Genomic DNA, 21,939 nt, shown 5'->3' on the forward strand with positions numbered 1-21,939 from the left:
CTGTGTACACACCAGCCAGCTCCCTCAGCTGACCTGAGCACTTGTGAGGTCAGTAGGAGTCCCCAGTGGAGAGCACGATCAGCATCCACATAGATGATGGGTGTTTCTGGGAGCCTTCTTGCTCACCTTTTTCCCAGAGGGAGAAGTCCCTCCTGGTTTTGACCTGACCTCACTTGGGGATGGGGTAGCAGAGGTGAGGCACTTCCCTTCTCTATGTGTCCACCCCGGACTTCTGTGGTCTACGGGGCTTCTGTTACTCCTTTGAAGCACTTCATCCCTGTTCAGTTATTTTCATCAAAATCCAGCAGTTTCTTCATTGTTTTGGCTGTCTTTGCAGGGCGGGATGGGGCGGACAAACACTAAGGGCTTCTAGCCATCCATCTTGCTGACATCACTCTCCCATTGTCCTTGCTAATTCTTTTTCACGGAAAGGCTTCCTTTTCCTAGCGGATGGTAAAATAAGTTCTACACTGGATCTTAGCCAAAAGACCGAGATGCTGGAGAGGATGTCGAGAAATAGGAACACTTTTACACTGTTGATGGGAGTGCAAATTAATTCAATCATTGCGGAAGAGAGTGTGGTGATTCCTCGAGGATCTAGAAATAGAAATACCATTTGACCCAGCAATCTGATTGCTGGGTATATACTCAAAAGATTAGAAATCATTCTATTATAAAGCCATACACAAGTATGTTTATTGCAGCACTGTTTACAACAGCAAAGACCTGGAACCAACCCAAATTCCCATCAATGATAGACTGGATAAAGAAAATGTAGCACACATACACCATGGAATACTATGCAGCCATAAAAAAGATGAGTCCATATCCTTTGCAGGGACATGGATGAAGCTGGAAACCATCATTCTCAGCAAAGTGACACAAGAACAGAAAACCAAACACCACATGTTCTCACTCATAAGTGGGTGTTGAATAATGAGAACACATAGACACAGGGAGGGGAACATCACATACCAGGACCTGTCCAGGGGTTGGGGGGCTAGGGGAGGGATAGCAGTGGATGGGAGGTTAGGGGAGGGATAGCATTAGGAGAAATACCTAATGTAGATGACAGGGTGATAGATGTAGCAAACCACTATGGGAGGTGTATACCTATATAACAAATCTGCATGTTCTGCACATGTACCCCAGAACTTAAATAATAATAATAATAATAATTAAAAGAAGTTCTCCAGTGAATGCTGAGGTTCCTGAGCTGCCCCTTCTCTCCTTCCCTGGGTTTCCCTGAACACAAAGCGTCCACTGTAGCAGGTAAAAAAGTACAGTAACCTGTCCTAGGAAGTATCAGAAGTCAACCTATCTCAGAGGTTTCCCACAACAGTCTTTATACCCACTCTCCAAAGCCCCAACTCCAACTTTGAAATCACGATGTTTGCAAGGTAGGCTCTTCCAGCTTGGTGATGACCAGGAGGAAGCATGCTGCCAGCTCCTTTCCCTTCCCATACTTGTTTTCCCTCTGAATATCACAACACTTTTCTTTTTCCCTATTACTTACAAAACAACAAAGAAAAATTATTATAGAAAACTTTGTAATAGAAAAAGCTTCTGCAGGATACACTATTCAAAACCATATTTTTTCTCTCTCTCTCTGTGCACTCGCTCTGTGCAATTGGCACTTATTTGAGACAGCTTTCAAAGAAAATATGTGTGTGGTTCAAAGATAAGCAGGTTTTTAGTAAACTGTCAAAAGGACTTGTTTTTTCTCTTTTACTGCCAGTGGAGAAACTCAAAAAGAAACAGTATGTAAGAGGGGGAAGGCATTCTGAATTTTACTAGAACATGTATAGACTTAATTTTCTGGAAATTCATCAATGGCTAGGTATTCAAAGCTAGCGTCTCCTGCTTCCCCACCCCAGAATTGGATCTGGCCATTAAAATAATGAGGGTGAAACACCAAAATCATCACATGTGATAATTATGACACACGGGAGTATTTTTCAAAACTCTGTTCTCATTAGAACTACCAATCTTTTAATAAAAACCTGTGTTAATTCACAGCATAAAGTAAAAAGGAGAGAGAGGCTATTTTAAGAAGGCCTCTAATTACCAAATATGACTGAAAACTGACCCAATGGAGACATGAGGGAATGAAGAACTACACCAAGAGAAGGCCAATCTAGAACCCACAGGTCACCAGAAAGAGGGACAAGCCAGAGGGCTGAACTGACACCAGTGTCCACAAGAAAGTTACCCTGCCAGGCTGGGCATCATGGCTCATACCTGTAATTTTAGCACTTCGGGAAGCCAAGGGAGTGGGTCATTTGAGCCCAGCAGCTTGAGACCAGCCTGTCCAACATGGAGAAACCCCATCTCTACAAAAAATATGAGAAATAACTGGGTGTGGTGATACACACTGTAATCCCCGCTACTCAAGAGGCTGAGGCACGAGAATCACTTGAACCTGGGAGGCAGAGGTTATAGTGAGCTGAGATTGCACCACAGCTCTCTAGTCTGGGTGACAGAGCCAGACTCTGTCTCAAAAAAAAAAGAAAGAAAGAAAGACAAAAAGGAAAGAAAGCTACCCCACCAATGAAGGCCAGGCACACCTGTTTTCTAGGCAGCCTTCTGCATTTTGGTTTGTTCACACATACTATCCTTCAGAGGCTACATTTTGCCTCTTGCCCCAATACAGTTTGTGTTAAGAATTAACAACACTTTTACACTGGTGGCAGTGTAAACTAGTTCAACCATTGTAGAAGACAGTGTGGCACTTCCTCGAGGACCTAGAAATAGAAATTCCATTTGACCCAGCAATCCCATTACTGGGTATATACCCAAAGGATTACAAATCATTCTATTATAAAGACACATACACACATACGTTCATAGCGGCAGTGTTTACAATAGCAAAGACCTAGAACCAATCCAAATGCCCATAGACAACAAACTGGACAAGGAAAATGTAGCACATATACACCATGGAATACTATGCAGCCATAAAAAATGACGAGTTTGTGTCCTTTGTAGTGACATGGATGAATCTGGAAACCATAATTCTCAGCAAACTGACACAAGATCAGAAAATCAAACACCGCATGTTCTCACTCATAGGTGGGTGATGAACAATGAGAACACATGGACACAGGGAGGGGAGTATCACACACTACTTTCTGTTGGTGGGGGGCCAAGGGAGGGACAGCGGGGTGGGGGCAGGTAGGGGAGGGATAACATGGGGAGAAATGCCAGACGTAGGTGACGGGGGGATGGATGCAGCAAACCACATTGCCATGTGTGTACCTATGCAACAATCCTGCATGATCTGCACATGAACCCCAGAACCTAAAGTACAATAAAAATATATATATTAAAAAAAAAAGAATTAACAATCTAATTCCATATTAAGGACTTTACAGAGAGGTCTGTAGATGTCAAAGCCATAAGGTCATAGGGGAAACGTTAAACTTCTGAAGAGACTGTAAGGGGAATTTAAATGGAAAAAAAAAATTGTGGTAATAAAGGAGTTATAACTTTCTTTTAGTAACTTTTGATTATTTCACTAATGAAAAGCAAATTCTTCACTTTGAAGCACATGAATGTTGCAATGATGCAACGTCTCCAGTCTAAAGTGAGACAAGAGGCAGATGCATCATCTCTTTTCTGTTTGGGGAAGAAGGAAACTAAGATATATATGAGTTAAAACTGCACAGATTAGGAAATTTTGCAAAATCACTTCTTTTTTTTTCTGTACAAAAACAGACTTCAAGCCCCCTGTGCTCCTCCTGAGCTAATAGGGTAGGGTCCTTCTCAGTGCTATTTCACAGTGAGCAGATGGTAGTCTGAAATTTTTTTGATAGAAACAATCATCTGGCAGGGGTTGCTGAGAGGTCAGCAGAACCCAGATTAACAATTGATCAGCTCTAATGGACCATCAGAGCAATAAATTCAGAGACAGGACACAGACCTGCTGTCTTGGTAACAGCAAGGGGGCTGACACCCAAGCTGTTAACAGACTTGCATTTAATAGGATAGAAGCTTCAGTAGCTTCAAAACCTTCATCTAAGCCAAGACAAATTCTTCCACGCACATTCACTTCATCAAAGGCCTCTCTTTCATAGGTCTCTACCAAAGGGCATGTGGTTTACTCTGACCCAGAGGGGAGTTCACTGTGGTTGGAGCGCCAGATAGTGAATGGCACTGTCATATTGACAGAGTATTTCAACATCTACCCTTGTGTTCAGACCACAATGGTACCCTCTGATGCTTTTGTTGTACTCATACAGAACAGGTGACTGGGGAGGAAAAATCTTGGCTCCTCTTCCTTGTTCCCAAGAGAACAAAAACTAAAGACTTATTTTCTTGGTGCCTCATTTTTTCCAGAGAGATGCCAATGCTGCATTCACAATCATAGCACCTTCTTTGACAGAGGGAATCACTTGTGCTACACCAGAATTTTACTGTAAAATTTCATTATCAGGAAGTCCGAACCCTCTTGGAAAATAAGAATAGCTTCAGATGGACCAAAAAGAATGTCTCTATGTTAGCTAAACTAAAACCACAAAACATTTTTCATCTGCTGAAGGATAAATCCCCTAAAGTCAACCACAGCATCCCCTCCCATGCCCCATCCCACCAAACCTTACTGAAGAACTGGTCTCTCAGTAAAACTGACCACATAAGCCACAAATAACAGATTTCACAAAACAGTCATCACTCCCAATAATGTTTCTCTCTCTCTCTCCTGCATACTCGCTCCTTCCTGTTGAACCAATGAAGCCAGAAAAGGTCAGAGAATAAGGACATTCTTTAACATAATCACATACAGGGATAAAAATCTGACAATCCAATGTTAATACAACATTGTCATCTACTGCACAGTCCATAGTCAAACTTTGTTTGTTTGGGATCCAGTTCAGGACCACATATTGCATGTGGTTGTCATGTGCCCTTCGTCTCTTTGAATTAGGAGCAAATCCTCAACATTTCTTTCTCCTTCCTGATCTTGGCATTTCTGAAGATAAGTCCACCCAGTTACTTCGTAAAATGTTCCCCAATCTAGATTTGTCTGATGTTTTATCATGATTACAGTCAAGCTATATCTTTTAGGCAAGAATTCTACATAAGTGTGTTATATTTTTCTGGGTCATCACATCTGGAAGCACTTGATGTCACTTTGTCTCATTATTGGTGATGTTAACAACTTCAATTACTTGTTTAAAGTGGTGCCTGCCAGGTTTATTCACAATACAATTGCTATTTTTTCCCTTTGTAATTGATAAGTAACTTGTGGGCAAATACTTTGAGACTGTAAGTGTCCTGCTTTTCACCAAACTTTTACCAACTAGTTTTAGCATCCATTGAAGATTCTTACCTCAATCAATTACCATAATTTTCTAACTCAATCATTTCTTCTATATGCATTAGTTGGCATTCTATTCTGTTTCCCTCATTTGTCTATTTTTTAATCTATCTGTCTGTTTATTTATTATCAGGTGGACTCACGGATTCTTATTTTATTCCTTTATTCAACTTAGCTTAGTTATAAGCTAAGTTATAAGTTATAAGCTTAGTTATAAGCTAAGTTGATATGAGTTGAGTTTCTGTCACTTAAAATCAGAATATTCCTGAAAAGCCTTCAGGAACTTCTGAGAAAACTGAGACAGTTTTCCTGGGCGATGCATTCAAGAGATCCTTATAATCTTCACACCTGACAAAGTGCTTCCTGATGCTGCCATTAAATCCCTCTGGCCACTCAACAAAGTCCAAGCTCTCTGAAGATCAGACTCACTGAAGACAAATGTGACCAGTGAGTACCCCCAAGATCTTTGTGGAACAATCATGTGAGGAGTGGGTATGGCTGTAGGAAGGTGAGGTACTTCTTGCTATATTCAAGGTTCTTCTCACTATCTTCTGTCCCTTCTCAGCAGCTTTGCTCAAAGAGCTGGGCCAGCTGCCCATTCCTCTCCCAATGTTTCCAACCATCCCCAGGGCTTCTCCACATTCCCCTCTTATGCTTAGCTACACCTCTGGCTCTGTTTGTTTCAAATGTTGGGTATAATGTCTAAAAGGACTGCTGATGATAAACCTGATATTTTCTGTTTACCCCTCCAGAATAATTCTTCAACCTTCCTCACCCAGCTTAATGACTGAGCTGAACTACATCAACCATGCCAACAGCTGGATTCAGTCCATGGTGAGTACTGGCAAGAAAATAAGAAAGCAAAAGAATGCCATTGGGGTATCATTACCCCAAATTTCACCCTTTCCAGCTCACCATGGTGGCTATACTCCTCTGTCAAATACTTTTTCCATGTAGCCATCTTCCCTGAGTTCTGGAAACCCTAGGTTTCCTCTCTTCAGGCCAGAAGTATGGCTAGCTCTGGGGTATGCCACCATTGCCTGGTGGTACATCTGAACACTGTTGTGTGTTGGTTTCACATACTCCTGATTACAGATTTGAAAATATTTCCTTAACTAAAGTTTACTTCATCACCCCACTTGAATATGCATTGTTTTACTCACAAAGCCAAAAACACAGATGAGGGTGATGACAAGGACACATCTTCAAAAGAGACATGCAGCTGGCAGCCGACTTCGGAACTGCCATCTTTTTTGTGCTTAAAGTTTTATGTCTGTCTTTATATTTCCCATATAAATGGAAACACAGGAAAGTAAACACTACGTATTTCCTAATTGTGACCACATTCCACTAAAAGAAATATGTCTAGCAAATCTCAAACTTTAAGATTTGCTCCGTTTTCCTCGTGCTGAAGAAAGGCCACAAAGAACAAAGTGCCAATTTAGATAAAAGTTCTTTTGGGGAAACCCAAAGGAACCTCCAAGTTTGTTTAATTGATTGATTGATTTGAGATAGAGCCTTGCTTTGTCACCCAGACTGGAGTGCAGTGGCTCAATCTCAGCTCAATGCAACTTCCGCTGCCCAGGTTCAAGCAATTCTCTTGTCTCAGTCTCCCAAGTAACTGGGATTATAGGTGCCCATCACCATGCCCAGCTAATTTTTGTACTTTTAGTATTGACAGGGTTTCATCATGTTGGCCAGGCTGGTATTGAATTCCTGGCCTCAAGTAATCTACCTGCCTCGGCCTCCCAAAGTGCTGGGATTACAGGCGTGAGTCACCACACCCAGCTGGAACATCCAAGCATTATTTAATTCACTTGTTGCCCCTTCCTATGTTTTCTATAGACGTCAACATCAAAATCCTTCTCAATCAGACATAGTCATGCCATAATCAGGTGCAAGATCTACTAACAGAAATTAATTAAATGGATGTTTGAATCTCAAATCAGTGAATGACTTAATTTTTAAATATTATTAACAATCAATTCAAGGATAGATCCATCACAGCATTGCATTCAGTCACCTGCACTCCAAAATGTAGCCAGCAAGTGGGATTTGGATATATTCTGCTATGTTATCCATTTACCATTGAGAGATCTGGTGATTATTGTTAGTTAACCGATTTAACTCCCCCTAAATTGGGGAATTATTTACTGAAATCTGATTACACACATGTGAGTTTTGGAATCACCCATTATAACTATAATTGTTAGAAAATGGTTGAGGATTGCTTAAGAATCCTGTCAAAGGTAGGCACATTTATTCCAACTCTATACGGTCCTCCCAACAGCCTTTCCCTCCCAATCACTGAAAAAACCAGTATTCCTGGTAAACCTGGTACTTTTCCTTTGGCAGGAAACACACAAAACAATGAAACTCAAACTATAATCAGTTACCTGTAAGTCTGCATCAAATTCATGTTTTAGGTGTGCTTCTTCTGCAGCCTCCACCAGACGCTAAAAAAAAAACCAGAAGACAGCATTAAGGATCAGAATTGTGGCCTGAACTCCATTCCTCCATTGACCAAAAATGACAGATTATATCATGATTCATACACTGTGAGCTGGTGCCTTTGCTCTCATGAAACTGAAAATAATCACATCAGTGTCAAATTTTAGTTTCTGCCTTCATCAATCAATAATTCTTCCAATAAATATTTATTGTTACGTACACATTTATAAATGCATATGTGTTCTCTATCTATTTACATTACAATTCATACACTGGCCCTTGAAGCCCAATGCAGATCCAAAACCCACCTAGAATAATCCATTCCTTAGGTACAGAAGTCCCTTAGTCAAGAATTATTGCACTGAATTTAGTCCAACTTTAAGTGGGCTAGCTTTCTTCTCCAATATTTTGGGGAAAAAGTACTTAATTCCCTCAATCATTCAAGGTCAATTATTTTGGTACCCAGTTCTAATATGTAATTATCAGGTGAGAGTTATTTGCATTTTATGGTCCATCAATACCACTGTGACAATCTGCAGCCCAATAAAGCAATTACTGAAATTAAACCAGTACTCAGGATCCACAAGAACACAATTCTTGTTATTCTTCTCAGCCAGCAAAATTCAACACATTAATATTCTTATGAAACCCATTTCATAGTGCCTTCATTTAGACAATTAGCAATCAAAATCATTTTTACTTTAATTTGAATTTGCCAACGATAAGATATTTCACACCTTGAAAAGATAGGCTAGAGGATATTGCAGAACACTCATTTGGTGAAATAATATTTCACTGAAATTATATCAAACTAAAAGCAAAATCACAGATCCAAGCAAAAATTCCACCATTTCTATTTTTCCCATGGTTATTCTTGCATCCTATGCTGTCTTTAACTTTTTCTTGACATAATATAGGCCTGAGTTTAATAGGCCACGTGTGAAAAAATGATGGCATTAATATTAATCTCTAAATGGTCACAACTTGACAGACAAATGTCCCGTGAACAATTAGTATTAAATTGGATATGGAAGTGAAGAGCCTGAAATATATTCAGGTAACTTTAAGCAACAGTATAGAGCACCAGAGCCCACTTTCTCCATAGGACATGCCAAGAAAGAGGCCAGCCAGAGGCAGTGCTGCCTACTCACAGGAATGTTGGAAGGGTGGAAATGTGATTTCCCACACTGGCTTCAGTTGTTCAGAAGGTTAGGAAGGGTTTTTCCTTCACTGGTCAAAGAACAATCCTCAGAGAACATCAGAGGCCAGAGCCAGGAGACCTGGTCCTCATTCCAGCCTGGATGCTAACTCACTACAGGTGTGAGATCTTAAGCAGGCTGCTTCCCCTGTCTGAACCTCAGTTGCCTCACCTGAAAATACCAAAAGTGTTGATCCTAGAACAGTGCTTCTCAAAGTGTGGTCCCACATCAGCAGGACCAGTTTCACCTGGGAACTCATGGAAATGCAGACATTGGGGCCCATCCCAGTCTCACTGAATCAAAAGCTCTGGAGGTGGGGACCAGCAATCCGGTCTAAGAAGCCATGCAGGTAGTTCTGATGCCACTAAAGTTTGAGAACCACTGGCTAAATACAGCATTCATCCCATTCCTCACCTCACTCCTGATGCTTGATTAAATCTTCACTCCTGATGCTTGATTAAATCTTCAAGGTTTCTCAACTCTTATTTAACTTTGTAAAATCTATGTACCTAGGCCAGGTGTGGTGGGTTCACACCGGTAATCCCAGCACTTTGGTAGGCAGAGGCAGGCAGATCACCTGAGGTCAGGAACTAGAGACAAGCCTGGCCAACATGGCACAAACCCCATCTCTACAAAAAATACAAAAATTAGCCAGGCGTGGTAGCCTATGTCTGTAGTCTCAGCTACTCAGGAGGCTGAGGCAGGAGAATCACTTGAACCCAGGAGGCAGAGGCTGCAATGAGCCAAGATCACACCACTGTACTCCAGCCTGGGCAACAGAGCAAGACTCTGTCTCAAAAACAAAAAACAAAACCTATGTATTCCTACCTAAAATACTGTCACTTTAAGACATCAAATTCTTTACAGAAAAGAGACATAAGATGGAGGGGATGAGAAACAGAAAAGTAAGAAGAGGCACAATCTACAAAGATCAAGTAAGTGGGCCCCAAGGTTTCATTAGGTCACTGTCTTCCTAGAATCATCCTAGTCAACAAAGCTTATCAGCCTCCTGGGATCACATGGTGCAATCTGCAAAAACACTGTTGAGGATTTTGACAGATGAGTGACAAGCAGTGATACATAAAAAGAAAGAAAAGAAGACAGTGTTTGAGAGCACGTTCTCTTAATCTTTGTAACAGATTTAGAATTTCTATGCATGTATCATGAAATCAGTCACGTATTGAGCTTTATAGAATGTGTATAAATATTGAGCTTCATAGAATGTATATAAGTATGCATGTCTGAATACTTACATTATCAAAACAAGTCATACATTTTCAGCATTTATTTACTTCAACACATAAAAAATGGATTTTTAATGGTGTCTAAGCACTGAGAATCTGGAGAAAAAAAATGTTGATACCATGTTTAAATGATCAAAAGATAAAACTACACAATTACCAAGACAGATAATACTGAAAAAAGTAAAGAACTGGAAAGGAAAAAATAATAATAAAGTTGCATAAAACCAACAAAAGAGACAACAAGATGAAAATAATAGGCAAGTTGAAATTATCATGAAACAGTATACATAAAATGTGATTCACATATATTTTATTTACATATGTGTATATGTGTATGTATGTATGTATGTATATGTATACTGTACATTCATGCAAATTATGTGACATATTCCTATATAACAAAAGATATATTTCAACCATAAACTCTGCAATACAGAGTACAGAGCACAAGAAGGTAACACCGGAAAGCATCTGGTAATACTGTAGTAACTACTAAGAGCAGCCGGAACACTGCATTCTGTGCTGAGTGAAATAACTACATGAGATTTTGACCTGGAAGCAAGTTTTTATGTTCATGTTCAAGTTCAATTTGCTGCATGCCTTTTTTTTAAAAGAGAACTCTTCACAAATTTGTGTGTCATCTTTGCTAATCTCCTCTTGATTGCTCTCGTTTTAGTATATGTGCTGCCGAAGCAAGCACATGTCTTTTTTTAAACTTAATTTATCTCACATATTTCTTTCTACATGAATATATTTTTTCTATCATGCTCGCTAGAAAGCTTTAGGAAACATGATTCAAGAAACGATAGCCAACCAGCAGCTACATGTAATGTTTGTTGCATATGAAGCAAATAGGTATCCCAGAATAGGGCTCTTTGAATGGATACACCCTGCATGCAGCACCCACTCGGCTGTCCCAACCTGCCCTCGGATGCCAGTGGGAGACAGGCCTACATTTTCTGGGAGAATTCAGGGAACAGCTTCCCAAAACAGCCTCGGCTGTTGTGTATGATAGCCATGACAAATGGCACATCATCAAGAACTATGTACCTTGTGGAAAGAACAAAGGACGGTAATCTTTCCTCTGAAAGTACTCTTATAAAGGAAAACAAATTAAAAGAAATGTTATTTAAAAAGGAAACCGTCTGCCATAGATTTACTTAAAACAGGCTGGGCATGGTGTAATCCCAGCATTTTGTGAGGCTGAGGTAGGCAGATCACATGAGCCCAGGAGTTCAAAGTCAGCCTGCACAGCATAGCAAATCCCCGTCTCTACAAAAAATACAAAAATTAGCCAGGCATGGTGGCACCCATCTATAGTCCCAGCTAGTGGTGCAACTTGGGTGGAAGGCTCACTTGAGCCCTGGAGGCAGAGGCTGCAGTGAGCCAAGATTGCACTACTGCACTCTAGCCTGGGCAACAGAATAAAACCTTGTCTCAAAATAAAGAAAAACACAAAAAATAACTAAAGCAGAGTCATGGGGACGAAGTTTCTACTCTGTTTTTTTGCTTTTTTTTTTTTTTTTTTTTTTTGAGACTGAGTCTCGCTCTGTCGCCCAAGCTGGAGTGCAGTGGCATGATCTGGGCTCACTGTGCAACCTCAACCTCCTGGGTTCAAGTGATTATCCTGCCTCAGCCTCCAGAATAGCTGGGATTATAGACATGCACCATCATACCTGGCTAATTTTTGTATTTTTTAGTAGAGAAGGGGTTTCACCATATTGTTCAGGCTGGTCTCGAATTCCTTACCTCAAGTGATCTGACCACCTCCGCTTCCCAAAGTGCTGGGATCGCAGGCATGAGTCAACATGCCCAGCCAAGTTTCTGCTGTTAATAGAATTAAAATACATTGATTCATCATCTAACAAAGTCAAGATCATAGAACTTCAAATTCTGATAGCTGCCAATAAAAAGTAACAGCCTATTATTGGCATCTATTTCCTTAGCAAATGTCATTATAATCATCTAAATCCAATGAAATATGTTTTAAAAACAAGTATGCAGTTAAGAAAAATCCATTAAATTTGATGATATTTTAGTTATCATATAAGAAACTGCTACTGAGACTGCGGAAAAGTGTTACTCTATTATACCTATTATAAAGGCAGTGTGCTTTTAATAATCATGTTAATTTTCTCTTACATGAATTCCTTTTTTGGATCCACAGATAGGATAACAGAATTGTGAATGTGGTTGTTAATTAAACGTGAACACTGGAAACAAAAATGTCTTTGAAGATTACAGCCTTCGAAACTGAGCTTTGAGGTAAGAGTAAACAGCAGTTTTGTCCACGAATCTTTTTTCCCTTGTTCAATGCCAAAGCTTTTCCATACTCAATAAAAATGATAACAATATACTGGAATATACATTCTAGACTTGGAACAAAGCACCTATAAGCTAAAAGGTTGTAATTCATGAATTGATGCACATTTCACTGGCTTTTTATATTTCTACATAACTCTTCCCTTTTAGTGAAATAAATACAAACAAGAGCCATCTTTATAAATAGAAAATGCTAGAAGCCATGGACCATGGATAGTATTTATAGCTTTGGTGAAGGCGAAGCTGCCAAGGGGAATAACGGGGATATTAAAGCATTTCATTTAAAATCACATCTTATTTCTTGTTACAATGACCTTATGTACATCCCTACAACATTACAGAATGCACAGTGTCCCATTTCTTCCCACAACACTTAAATCAAGACTAGCGTTAAAGACACGTAGAGGTCAAACTTGCCATCATGGGCCAGAAGGGGAAAACCGGACACCATGTTGAAGTAAAAATTATATCAGAAGAAGAAAATGATTTTTTTGTCCTACGTGTATTTTATTTTTCTGTCCCCAGCCATTTTGGTTTAACAAGGGGAGAAAAGAGAGAAAAAGTGTACGGCAAGAGGTGGAAAGGTAATGGAAAATGTTATCACACTAGCAAAATAACTTAGCCACTGGACTCCTGATTTTATCAGAATGAACAAATTGTGTACAAATAAAAAAAATTTTCAAATAAAAATCCCTAAAATGGGGGGTAGGGACAATTATGGATGAAAATCCTCAAAGCAAAACAGAAATATAAAAAACATATGGAACAGCAATGTAAAACTTTATTTTTATTTCTTATGTTAAAGCTAAAAAGCTTTGGGTTGTAAATGCTGTTATAATAGGGTGTTGGAATTTATTAAAGATTTCAAAACACTTAATGTATTTAGTGGTTTTTATTTAATGTTTTCAACAACACATTTAATACTCATACCAGGCTTTTTACTGCCTTTTTTCTGGAATGAAAACATAATTCTTTCTCAAAGAAGGTTTAAGCTCAAATGGGGAGATCTCAAATCTATAATCATGAACATGGATTTGGGCTACAGGAAGGGTTAACTTGGACATAGTTAATCAATTATCATTAATACCAGAGTTAGAGATCACATCAATCTTCCTTTGAATCAACAAGAGTTCAATGTGTAGAAAAATGGCCAAACAGAGTAATCAAGGAATAGTGGTAATTACTATCACAATCATACCCAGTGTGGCATGGATGAACCGTTACCCTAGATTCAGTGGCTTTTGTTTTAAGGGCAAGAGCTTGATGGAGAAATTGTTAAGACTATTTGTCCACCAGTGTGTACCTGGGGCTAATGCTATCCTAGCAATGTGTTACATAACAGGGCTTGAACTTGACATGCTGACAGTCTACAGAAGTGAAGACAGAGGAGATCTAAGTCCTCTCCACAGTCACAGATTTCAAACTCAATCAACCATGGATTAAAATGAAAAATCTTTACCCACAATAAGGGCACTTGGCACATCAAAAGATGTTTCCAGGAACCCAGGCAAAATGAGATTGATTTGTTTCCCAGACTTACGTCAAACTCCTGTCTTGTACCAAGGATCAGAATTCATCCATTTAAGAACTGTCACATTGGAGAAATAAAGTAAGTTGTTCAGATTTACATTCTCATTCCTTCTGGTGTTGAAATTCCTTCTCCTCTGTCCTTGGGATAGCGTTTTTTATCACTCCGTAACAGTGTAGATTACTCTTTGCTGCTTTGTAGCTAGAGTAATTAGATGAATATTTCCCAAAGTGTCAGATGGGTACCACCAGTGATCCATGGGGGGGGAAAAAAAAGGTAAGATGGTTTACAGAATGGTGAGGGACACACAGGGAAATAGCTATTTCAATGAGAAGGGACAAGTGACAAAGAATGCTGTCAGGAAGCCAAGGAAGTTTCCCAGAAGACATGACATTTAAGCTGAGCTCTGAAGAACAGGAAGGAAGCAGGGGAAAGAGATGTGCTGAAAGAACGTTCCAACCAATAGGAACATTTCACACTAAGTTTTGGAGGTAAGAAAATGTTCGGGAAACAGCAATTAAGAAAAATAGTCTGGAATCAGCTAGTGCTCTGGAACCTGCACAGAGACCACATCAATGACTGGATGACCATCAAGTAATAAACCAAGGCAAAATGAATAACCTACAGAGGTGGACACAATCAGACAAGAAGAAAGCCAACATAGCTTTCCTCCCACGCTACCATGCTGCAACTGCAGTTAGAGTCATAGCCGAAACCTTAATAATATTCAGTAATCCTTATTGATACAAATGTTTTTACTTTTCAATTCCAATAGAAATGCGACATATAAATCACCAACTATCAAGATGATCATTTCTTTGGAGAAAAACAGCTTTTAAGGAGCCTTCATTATTTCTTTGTTCCTGTAGAAGAACTAAGCTTTGTTGCACACGAATGAACATTTTGTATAAAATGACCTTCTGCCTGAAAGCTGCAAAAATTGCTTCTGCCTTAAAAACGGCAAACATTTCAAAGTGGAATATAAAAGCTAATCTATAAAGTTTCAAGAGAAAGCAGGTAACAGAACAATAGAAAAAACACATCTTGTGCGTATGTGGGAGCCTTCTTCCCTTCCTTCACTCCTCCCCATTCCTGTCTCCTTCAGATTGTACAAGGCTACACTGGCCTTGTACAAGACAAAATAAGCCTGGAGTTTACATCAGAAGACATGTTCACAATCGATAACAAATTATCTTTGTTTCCACAAGAGATACCTGTTATCAATTTGAGGCTGATTAAATTAATACCCGTTATCAGTGCGGATGGCCAATTTCCAAACCAAAGTCACTGCATTCTACATCTCAGCCTGCATATGCCAAACTGCAACATTTGCAAAGCTGTTGAAGATGGAACCAGCCAAGCTTTGTTCAAAGGGCTGCCCAAGGGCCAAGGCAGCTCAGGGGGAGGTAGGAAAAAGAGACAACCTTTGATTTCAGCCCAAGTAATTTTTCCAAATGACCCAGTATTTTAAATAATGTTCTTCTGCTTACATAGCTCTCCTGGGAATATTTTAGAGTTTATTATCAACATCAAGGCTATTTAACTATGAAACTTAAAAAGTCCCCTCAGGACCCTTCAGTTCTGAGGTAACTTCGCTATTTCCTTTGTGAGCAATGGAACTACCTTTAACTTCCCAAGGGGATAGTCCACAATGAATGGGGACTATGACATTATGTCATCTGAAGCATGGGTCCCCAACCCCCAACCACGGCCCAGTACTGGTCAGTGGCCTGTTAGGAACTGGGCGGCACAGCAGGAGGTGAGTGGAGGGCCTGCGAGCATCGCTGCCTGAGCTCAGCCACCTGTCAGACCAGCAGCAGCATTAGAGTCTCAGAGGAGCATGGACCCTATTGTGAACTGCACATGAAAAGGATCTAGGCTGCATGTTCCTTAAGAGAATCTAACTAAGGCCTGATTATCTGAGGTGGAACAGCTTCATCCCAAAACCATCTCCCACTCCCCCATGGAAAAATTGTTTCTCATGAAACCAATCCCTGATGCCAAAAAGGTTGGGGACCACTGATCTGAAGGATAAAACATTTGTTCTCCAAAACGAAAGGAAATTTCCTATCACCGAGGGCTCTGACTGTGATGAATAAAATTGTGTTCCAGCCCTTAATTATACCTTGCAAGGCTTACTCAGAAGGTGTTGACTAGAACCCACAATGGCAGAATATTGAAGGTGTTGCCCAACTAGCCAAGGAAGACAGGAACATCTGCCCCAGAGAAGTCACAGTCTATCTAACATGGTGTCAGTGCTGGTCAGGAAGTCTGTCCTGCAGAGAGTTTCCATTCCTGATTGTATCACTTTTCTATCACTTCCATTTAATTTAATTTAACAAGTACTTGTTGATGACCTATTAGGTAACAAGAACATCACCAAGAACTGAGTGGGACCCCAATAAATAGATCACTGAATCTTAGGCCTCAATAAGTTTGGGGTACATTTTGTTAACAGTAAAGTCAGAACAGGTCTCAGAAACCAAGGACAAGAGTTTGAATCCAGGTCTTCCTACTCACCGACTCTGGGCAAGTCTTAATTACTCTGAGTCTTGGTTTTCTAATCTGATTGACAGAAATAATATAACTTTTAGTCTGTACCTCAGGGTGTGAATTTGGTGAGAATTTACATACAAAAAAATTTCCCAAAGGATTCCACACAAGTGTAAAATATTACTAAGGTAGGGTAGAGGAAGAGACAAGATTTTCCAGCATAAAACAGCTTGACTGAAATGAGGAAACTTCACAGAGTCACCGCCTCCCACGGTTTGCTCTCATATGGGGAGAACTTGGAACAGCTCCCCAGGTTCACAGTTACATGGAGGTTATGTGAAAGTCAACTCTGCCGCCAAGGAAAGGACTGCAAATCTTGTGTTCGAAAACACAAGGCTGTGCATCTGCTCCTTAAGGGTGGCTTTTCAGAATCCACCAGTCTCTTTCTCAGCTTCAGAGGTAAAATCTGTGATCAGTGAGGCTGAAAATGGAATGAGGCAAAGGCCTGTATGGAAGAGTCTGACTGATGTCCTCACAATGGCACAAACACAGAAATTAAGCTATTTGCCAAAGCAAGCTCCTTTGACAGATGGCACCCGTGAGATGCTGGCCAGGATGGTGAGTGCGGCAGGCAGCTCCCTGCCCCCTAAGCCCCAACTACGGCCAGGGAAGAAAAAATTACTTTCTCCTTGAAAATGAGGTAACACTAATAATTTCCATGTCCACTTAGACTTTACCTTCGCAAGATGGAGTTTTACACAAATTTCATGCAGAGCAAAATCTGTTCTAATTCCCTTGTTGTTCTTTCCTTCCACCTATCCATCCAAATGTCTACCAGACAACTTCAGTTTGGGAAGGAACATATCATGTTGGTCCAGAGAGCAGCCCTGAGGTCTGACAACCTGAATTCAAATCCTGCCTCCAGCAACTTTATAATACCTTCCTGAGCCAACGTTCTTGGCACAGAGTAAATGTCTATTAATGCTCTTATTGCTGATGATGATGGCAATTGATTATGTGAGAAGAATTACAGTAGGGGCTGATGCTATGAAGATAATGGCACTCTCACAGTTCAGCTGGGAGGGGGAGCAAATAACTAGATCACATGTCGTGGACTAGAATAGGAAGGCCACACAAGATGATAACAGCAATTATTGAGTCTCACACTCCCTGGCCTATGTGCCAAGCTGTTTTAAGTGCTTTAGTCATTGAATCCAGCAAATCCTCACGACCGCTCTATAAAAAAGAAAGCACAGATACCATCCTAACTTTACACGAAAGGGAAACCAAAGGGAAGAGATGTTCTAGCGCTGTGAATACCAAGGGCAGAGAGCACCAGTGCAGGAATGTTCATAAATGATGCAACAGTGAGCTGGGGTTCAAGGAGGAGTGGAAGTCAGCCAGGTGACCGAGAGAGGTGATGGTGAAGGAGCAGCAAAGGCTCCAGGGTGGGAGCCTCCTCTGCCTGGTCTCTCCTGTCTGCAGAGCTGCAGGTGTGGGATGGGGAGCGGGGAGAGTGCAAAAGAGTAGGCAAGTCGGGCTCAGATGAGCAAGGAGGTTGAGCTAAGGAGTACTGTGGCCTGTGTGCAGCGGGAGGTCCCATGGGGCATAAGACCCACGTGATCAGACCTGAACTTTAATTCATCTTTAAAAGTAATCTGGTGGCAATGCCAAAAAAAAAAAAAAAAAAGAAGAGGATGAACCTGAAACAGAGACCGAGTCAGAGAGGCCACTTGCTTTAATGCCATTTATTCCACAAATATCTTAATCCATTAGCAAGTCCCGTGGGCTCTCCCTCCAAAATACACTCCATGTTTCACTACTTTTGTCACCCGCTCCCTCGTTATATCCCTGGTCAAAGTCACAGCCCTCTCCTTCCTGGAAACCCTCAGCAGAAATCCTAACAGGTGTCCGGTTTGCACTCAGCGCCCTGCATCCCATTCTCCACACGGTTGCCAGAAGGAGCCTTTGGAGAACAATTCTGATGGCAGTGCTCCCTGTTTGAAACCCGCTGATGACTTCCCACTAATCATGACTATGACCCATAAGGTCCTTTGATCTGACCCAGTACCCTCAGATCCTGACTCCCAGCCATCTTTCTGGCCCCAGACCACTACCAGCTTGTCTCTGTCATCCTGCTGTTCTCTTGACCAAGGATACGCTTGTCCTCGATCCTTGTATGTTTGCCCCCCCACCAATGGTCAAGCTGCAGTTTGAATGACTCCTCTTCAAGGACGTCCCTCCCACCCCACCCCCTAACAAAATGTTGACACACTTTGTGCTCAAAGCAGCACTGAGCACATGGCTAGTGCTCAAAATGCAGGTGAATTCAATAATATCTATTACTCACCCTACTGGGTGCCAGGCACTGTTTACCTGGGAATATAAGGTTTATGAGAACACAGCTGTTGCCCTCAAGGACATTACAATCCCTGGTGGGAAAAAAACAAGTAGGCAACTACAACACAACCCGATAAAGGCTCTAACAGGAGAAGCAAGGAATCCTATAGGCCACCTAGGGAGCAACCAGACCAGGCTTACGGGGTACACAGAAGCTCCTTGCGTATGGTACAAGAAGGCTTCTTATTTACATTGAGACCTGAAAGACAAGAGCCAGCCCAGTCAACAAAGGAAGGGCCTTCCAGGATGAAAGAACGGCAAATGCAGTGGCAAAAGAGGGCATGACACGTTCAGGCAGTTGTGACTGGCTTGGCGTATGAAGGTTATGTGGTGGGAAACTTGTGTCAGGGATGGGGAGCTAGTGAGAAAGGGGTTTTAAGGAGCAAAATATTATTGTTTATTAATGTTATCTAGATGTTTTCAAAGGAGCAAAAGGTGATCCAAGGCAACAACGAGAAAGACTGAAGACAAAGTATTTGAAAGTTATTTAGGAAGAAGAATCCACAGGAGTTAGAAGACAGCAGGACATAGAGAATAAGGGAAAAGGCAGAGTGATAGAATTATCAGGTGGGTGCAAAGGTAATTACTTTTGCACCAACCTATAGCCTGGTGCCCTTAATCACTACCCAGTACTGCCTGCAGGGGGTATCCAGCGACACTCAGAGAAGGGGCTGAGCTCAGGAGGAACACTGAAAGAAATAAGGGCTAGCAAGTATGAGAAAATGTCATGGTGAGATCAAGCAGTATCAGGACAGAATGTTTTTAAAAGTGGAGTCCATTCAATCTGGTGACTAAGGCTGTGTGTTGGAGAGTGCCTGCTGACTCTCAGCACCATCTAAGCTGCGCTTTCTCAGTAGGGGCTGGAAGCCTACCAACACACGTTCTTTACTCCCTTGCTAGCAGAGCTCCAGGTGAGATTCTTGAGAGGTCTGCAAACTGAAAGAGAAGAAACCAACATTCTCCAGCTGAAGCGATGGGCATGTGTGTGGGCATCTGCAGCTGGCAGGTATCTTTGGTCAGTCATTCAGATGCACTCCCAAGAATTACCCACCCATGCTGCGGACACCAGAGACCATTGGTGGTGACCTCCTGTGACTCCAGCACTTTCTAGATCTGTCAACTCAGAGAGCAGCTTCCCTAACCCTTACTCTCTCAGTTTTTCTAACTATCAAGTAAGGCTTTAATTCCCTTTATTAAACCCCTGCCTACTTTGTTTTCGTTTTCTGATCAAACATAGCAGAGTGAGCCACAGGGCACCTGTGTAAGAACCACTCTGAAGCAAAGGTACGGGCCGGGGCCAAAGTGCAGAGAGCAGTGCAAGTGGGAGGGATAGACGTTTGGGACAAAAAAAATCCAGATTCCTATATCGAGAAACTGATTTGGGCCGCAGGAGGAAGAAAATGCAAGGTGAAGGAAGGCTTTAAGATGAAAAGATGCTCACAGCAACTAAGGCAGTAATAAGAACTGCCCTGGAAAGCTCCAGGAAGACCCGGCTCAGGGCAACTCCAGGATCCTCCCCAACGATCATAAAGCCATTGAGCCCAGGCCTCCAATTCAAAGGACCTTAAACTTAGGCTTTCCACATTATTTCCTGAAGGGACTACAAATATAGTCATAAAGATGCCATGGCACTGGAAGGAGAAGTTGTTTAAAGTTGCATCCCTTTCCTGGACCACATAGCCCACGGTGCATTATAATTTCTTTCTACTGTATCCTTCATTTGTTTGGGAAGAGATCAATTACATATAACATAGGCATGCTTCGTTAAAAAGCAGCAAATTGTGAAATGTATATATTTAAAACTGTGGTGAAAACACACCAGGGTCCTCAGAAAAGAGCCTTTCTCCCCCAGTGCAGAAGTAAAATCCTGAGGCCTTCAGGGTCCTCAGAAAAGAGCCTTTCTCCCCCAGTGCAGAAGTAAAATCCTGAGGCCAAGTGTCTGAACCTTGCCCAACACTTTCAAGAGATAACTGCTCCAACTTGAAACATGGGGAGCGATGGAACCAGAGCTGGCATGACAGTACACACAGGAACTTCCGAGTTCCAGAGGGCTGGGTCAACCAAGGGCCTGAGTTATGAATGAAATGTATGTGCCTGAAACTCACTTTTTGTTATTTTTCCATTCAAATCCTCATACATCCCTTTTGAATTCAAGGAATGACATTTTCACTCTCTGGAACCAAACTTAGCATTTTAAATTTCCAAGGATGAGAAGCTAGCTTAAAGGATAAGCTGGCTGTTCCGTTTTTAATGCCCAGGTAATGAACTGAAATTACACACGGGGGTTGAATTTTTATAGAATGTTATTCATGTACTTGACTCTCTCAGCTTCAACTCTCTTTCTCCTTTGTCAACCCTAATTATAACTTTATTTCAAAACAACAAAGGAATAAGCAGATGTATGAATAGGCATGAGTGGTTAAAGATATAAGGATTTTTTTTAAAACAAAAGATAGAGCTAATGAAGAAGGACTAAACCCATTTTACACAGAAGCAAACTGACAGTCGAGACCGAAATTCCCTGGTGTCCATACAGTGCTCACCTGCACCCTGCGCATGGCTGTGGACGCCCCTTGTGTTTTGCTAGCACGTTCCCCTCCTCACCCCTACATCCTGCAGCGGGGACTCTGGCAACTCTCTGAGGCTCTGACACAACCAGAGTGGAGTCTTGGTTCCAGCACAGCACTCCATGCTCCCCCTCCGCCACCCACCCTCACCTTTCACTGTGAAATAGACAGAGAAATGGCAAATCCGACAAAAATGCCACTTTGTGAGTTAAAAGAGTTGAATATCAGCAATTCCACGTAGTTGGAGTTAATTCATAAAATACATTTGAACTTTAGTGGCTTTTAAGTTTTTAAGTTTCCCTTTAACAGTCCAAAGGAATTGGTGGCTTGCTTACTCGGAGGTGCTGGCTAAGAAGGCCAAACCCAGGCCCACAAGACCATCTCCGAAACCCCTGGAGCCAGGCATGCTACCCTGTGT

The 21,939-nt window shown here is 41.3% G+C and overlaps 1 protein-coding gene across 9 annotated transcripts in view; it reads right to left on the bottom strand.

The window, feature by feature from the left end:
• CACNA2D3 (calcium voltage-gated channel auxiliary subunit alpha2delta 3) overlaps nt 1-21,939 on the bottom strand; it is a 935,925-nt gene that overhangs the window by 665,718 nt on the left and 248,268 nt on the right. For all 9 annotated transcript variants that reach the window (XR_012518702.1, XR_012518703.1, XM_039477586.2 and 6 more), the window contains one exon: nt 7,714-7,773. Coding sequence is in view for 7 of the 9 variants with exons in the window: in XM_039477586.2 (XP_039333520.1) it covers nt 7,714-7,773 (60 nt within the window). In the remaining 2 variants the exon portion in view is untranslated. The remainder of the gene's footprint in view (nt 1-7,713; nt 7,774-21,939) is intronic.

This window comes from Saimiri boliviensis, chromosome 8, assembly GCF_048565385.1.
Source record: "Saimiri boliviensis isolate mSaiBol1 chromosome 8, mSaiBol1.pri, whole genome shotgun sequence".
Lineage (NCBI taxonomy): Eukaryota > Metazoa > Chordata > Mammalia > Primates > Cebidae > Saimiri > Saimiri boliviensis.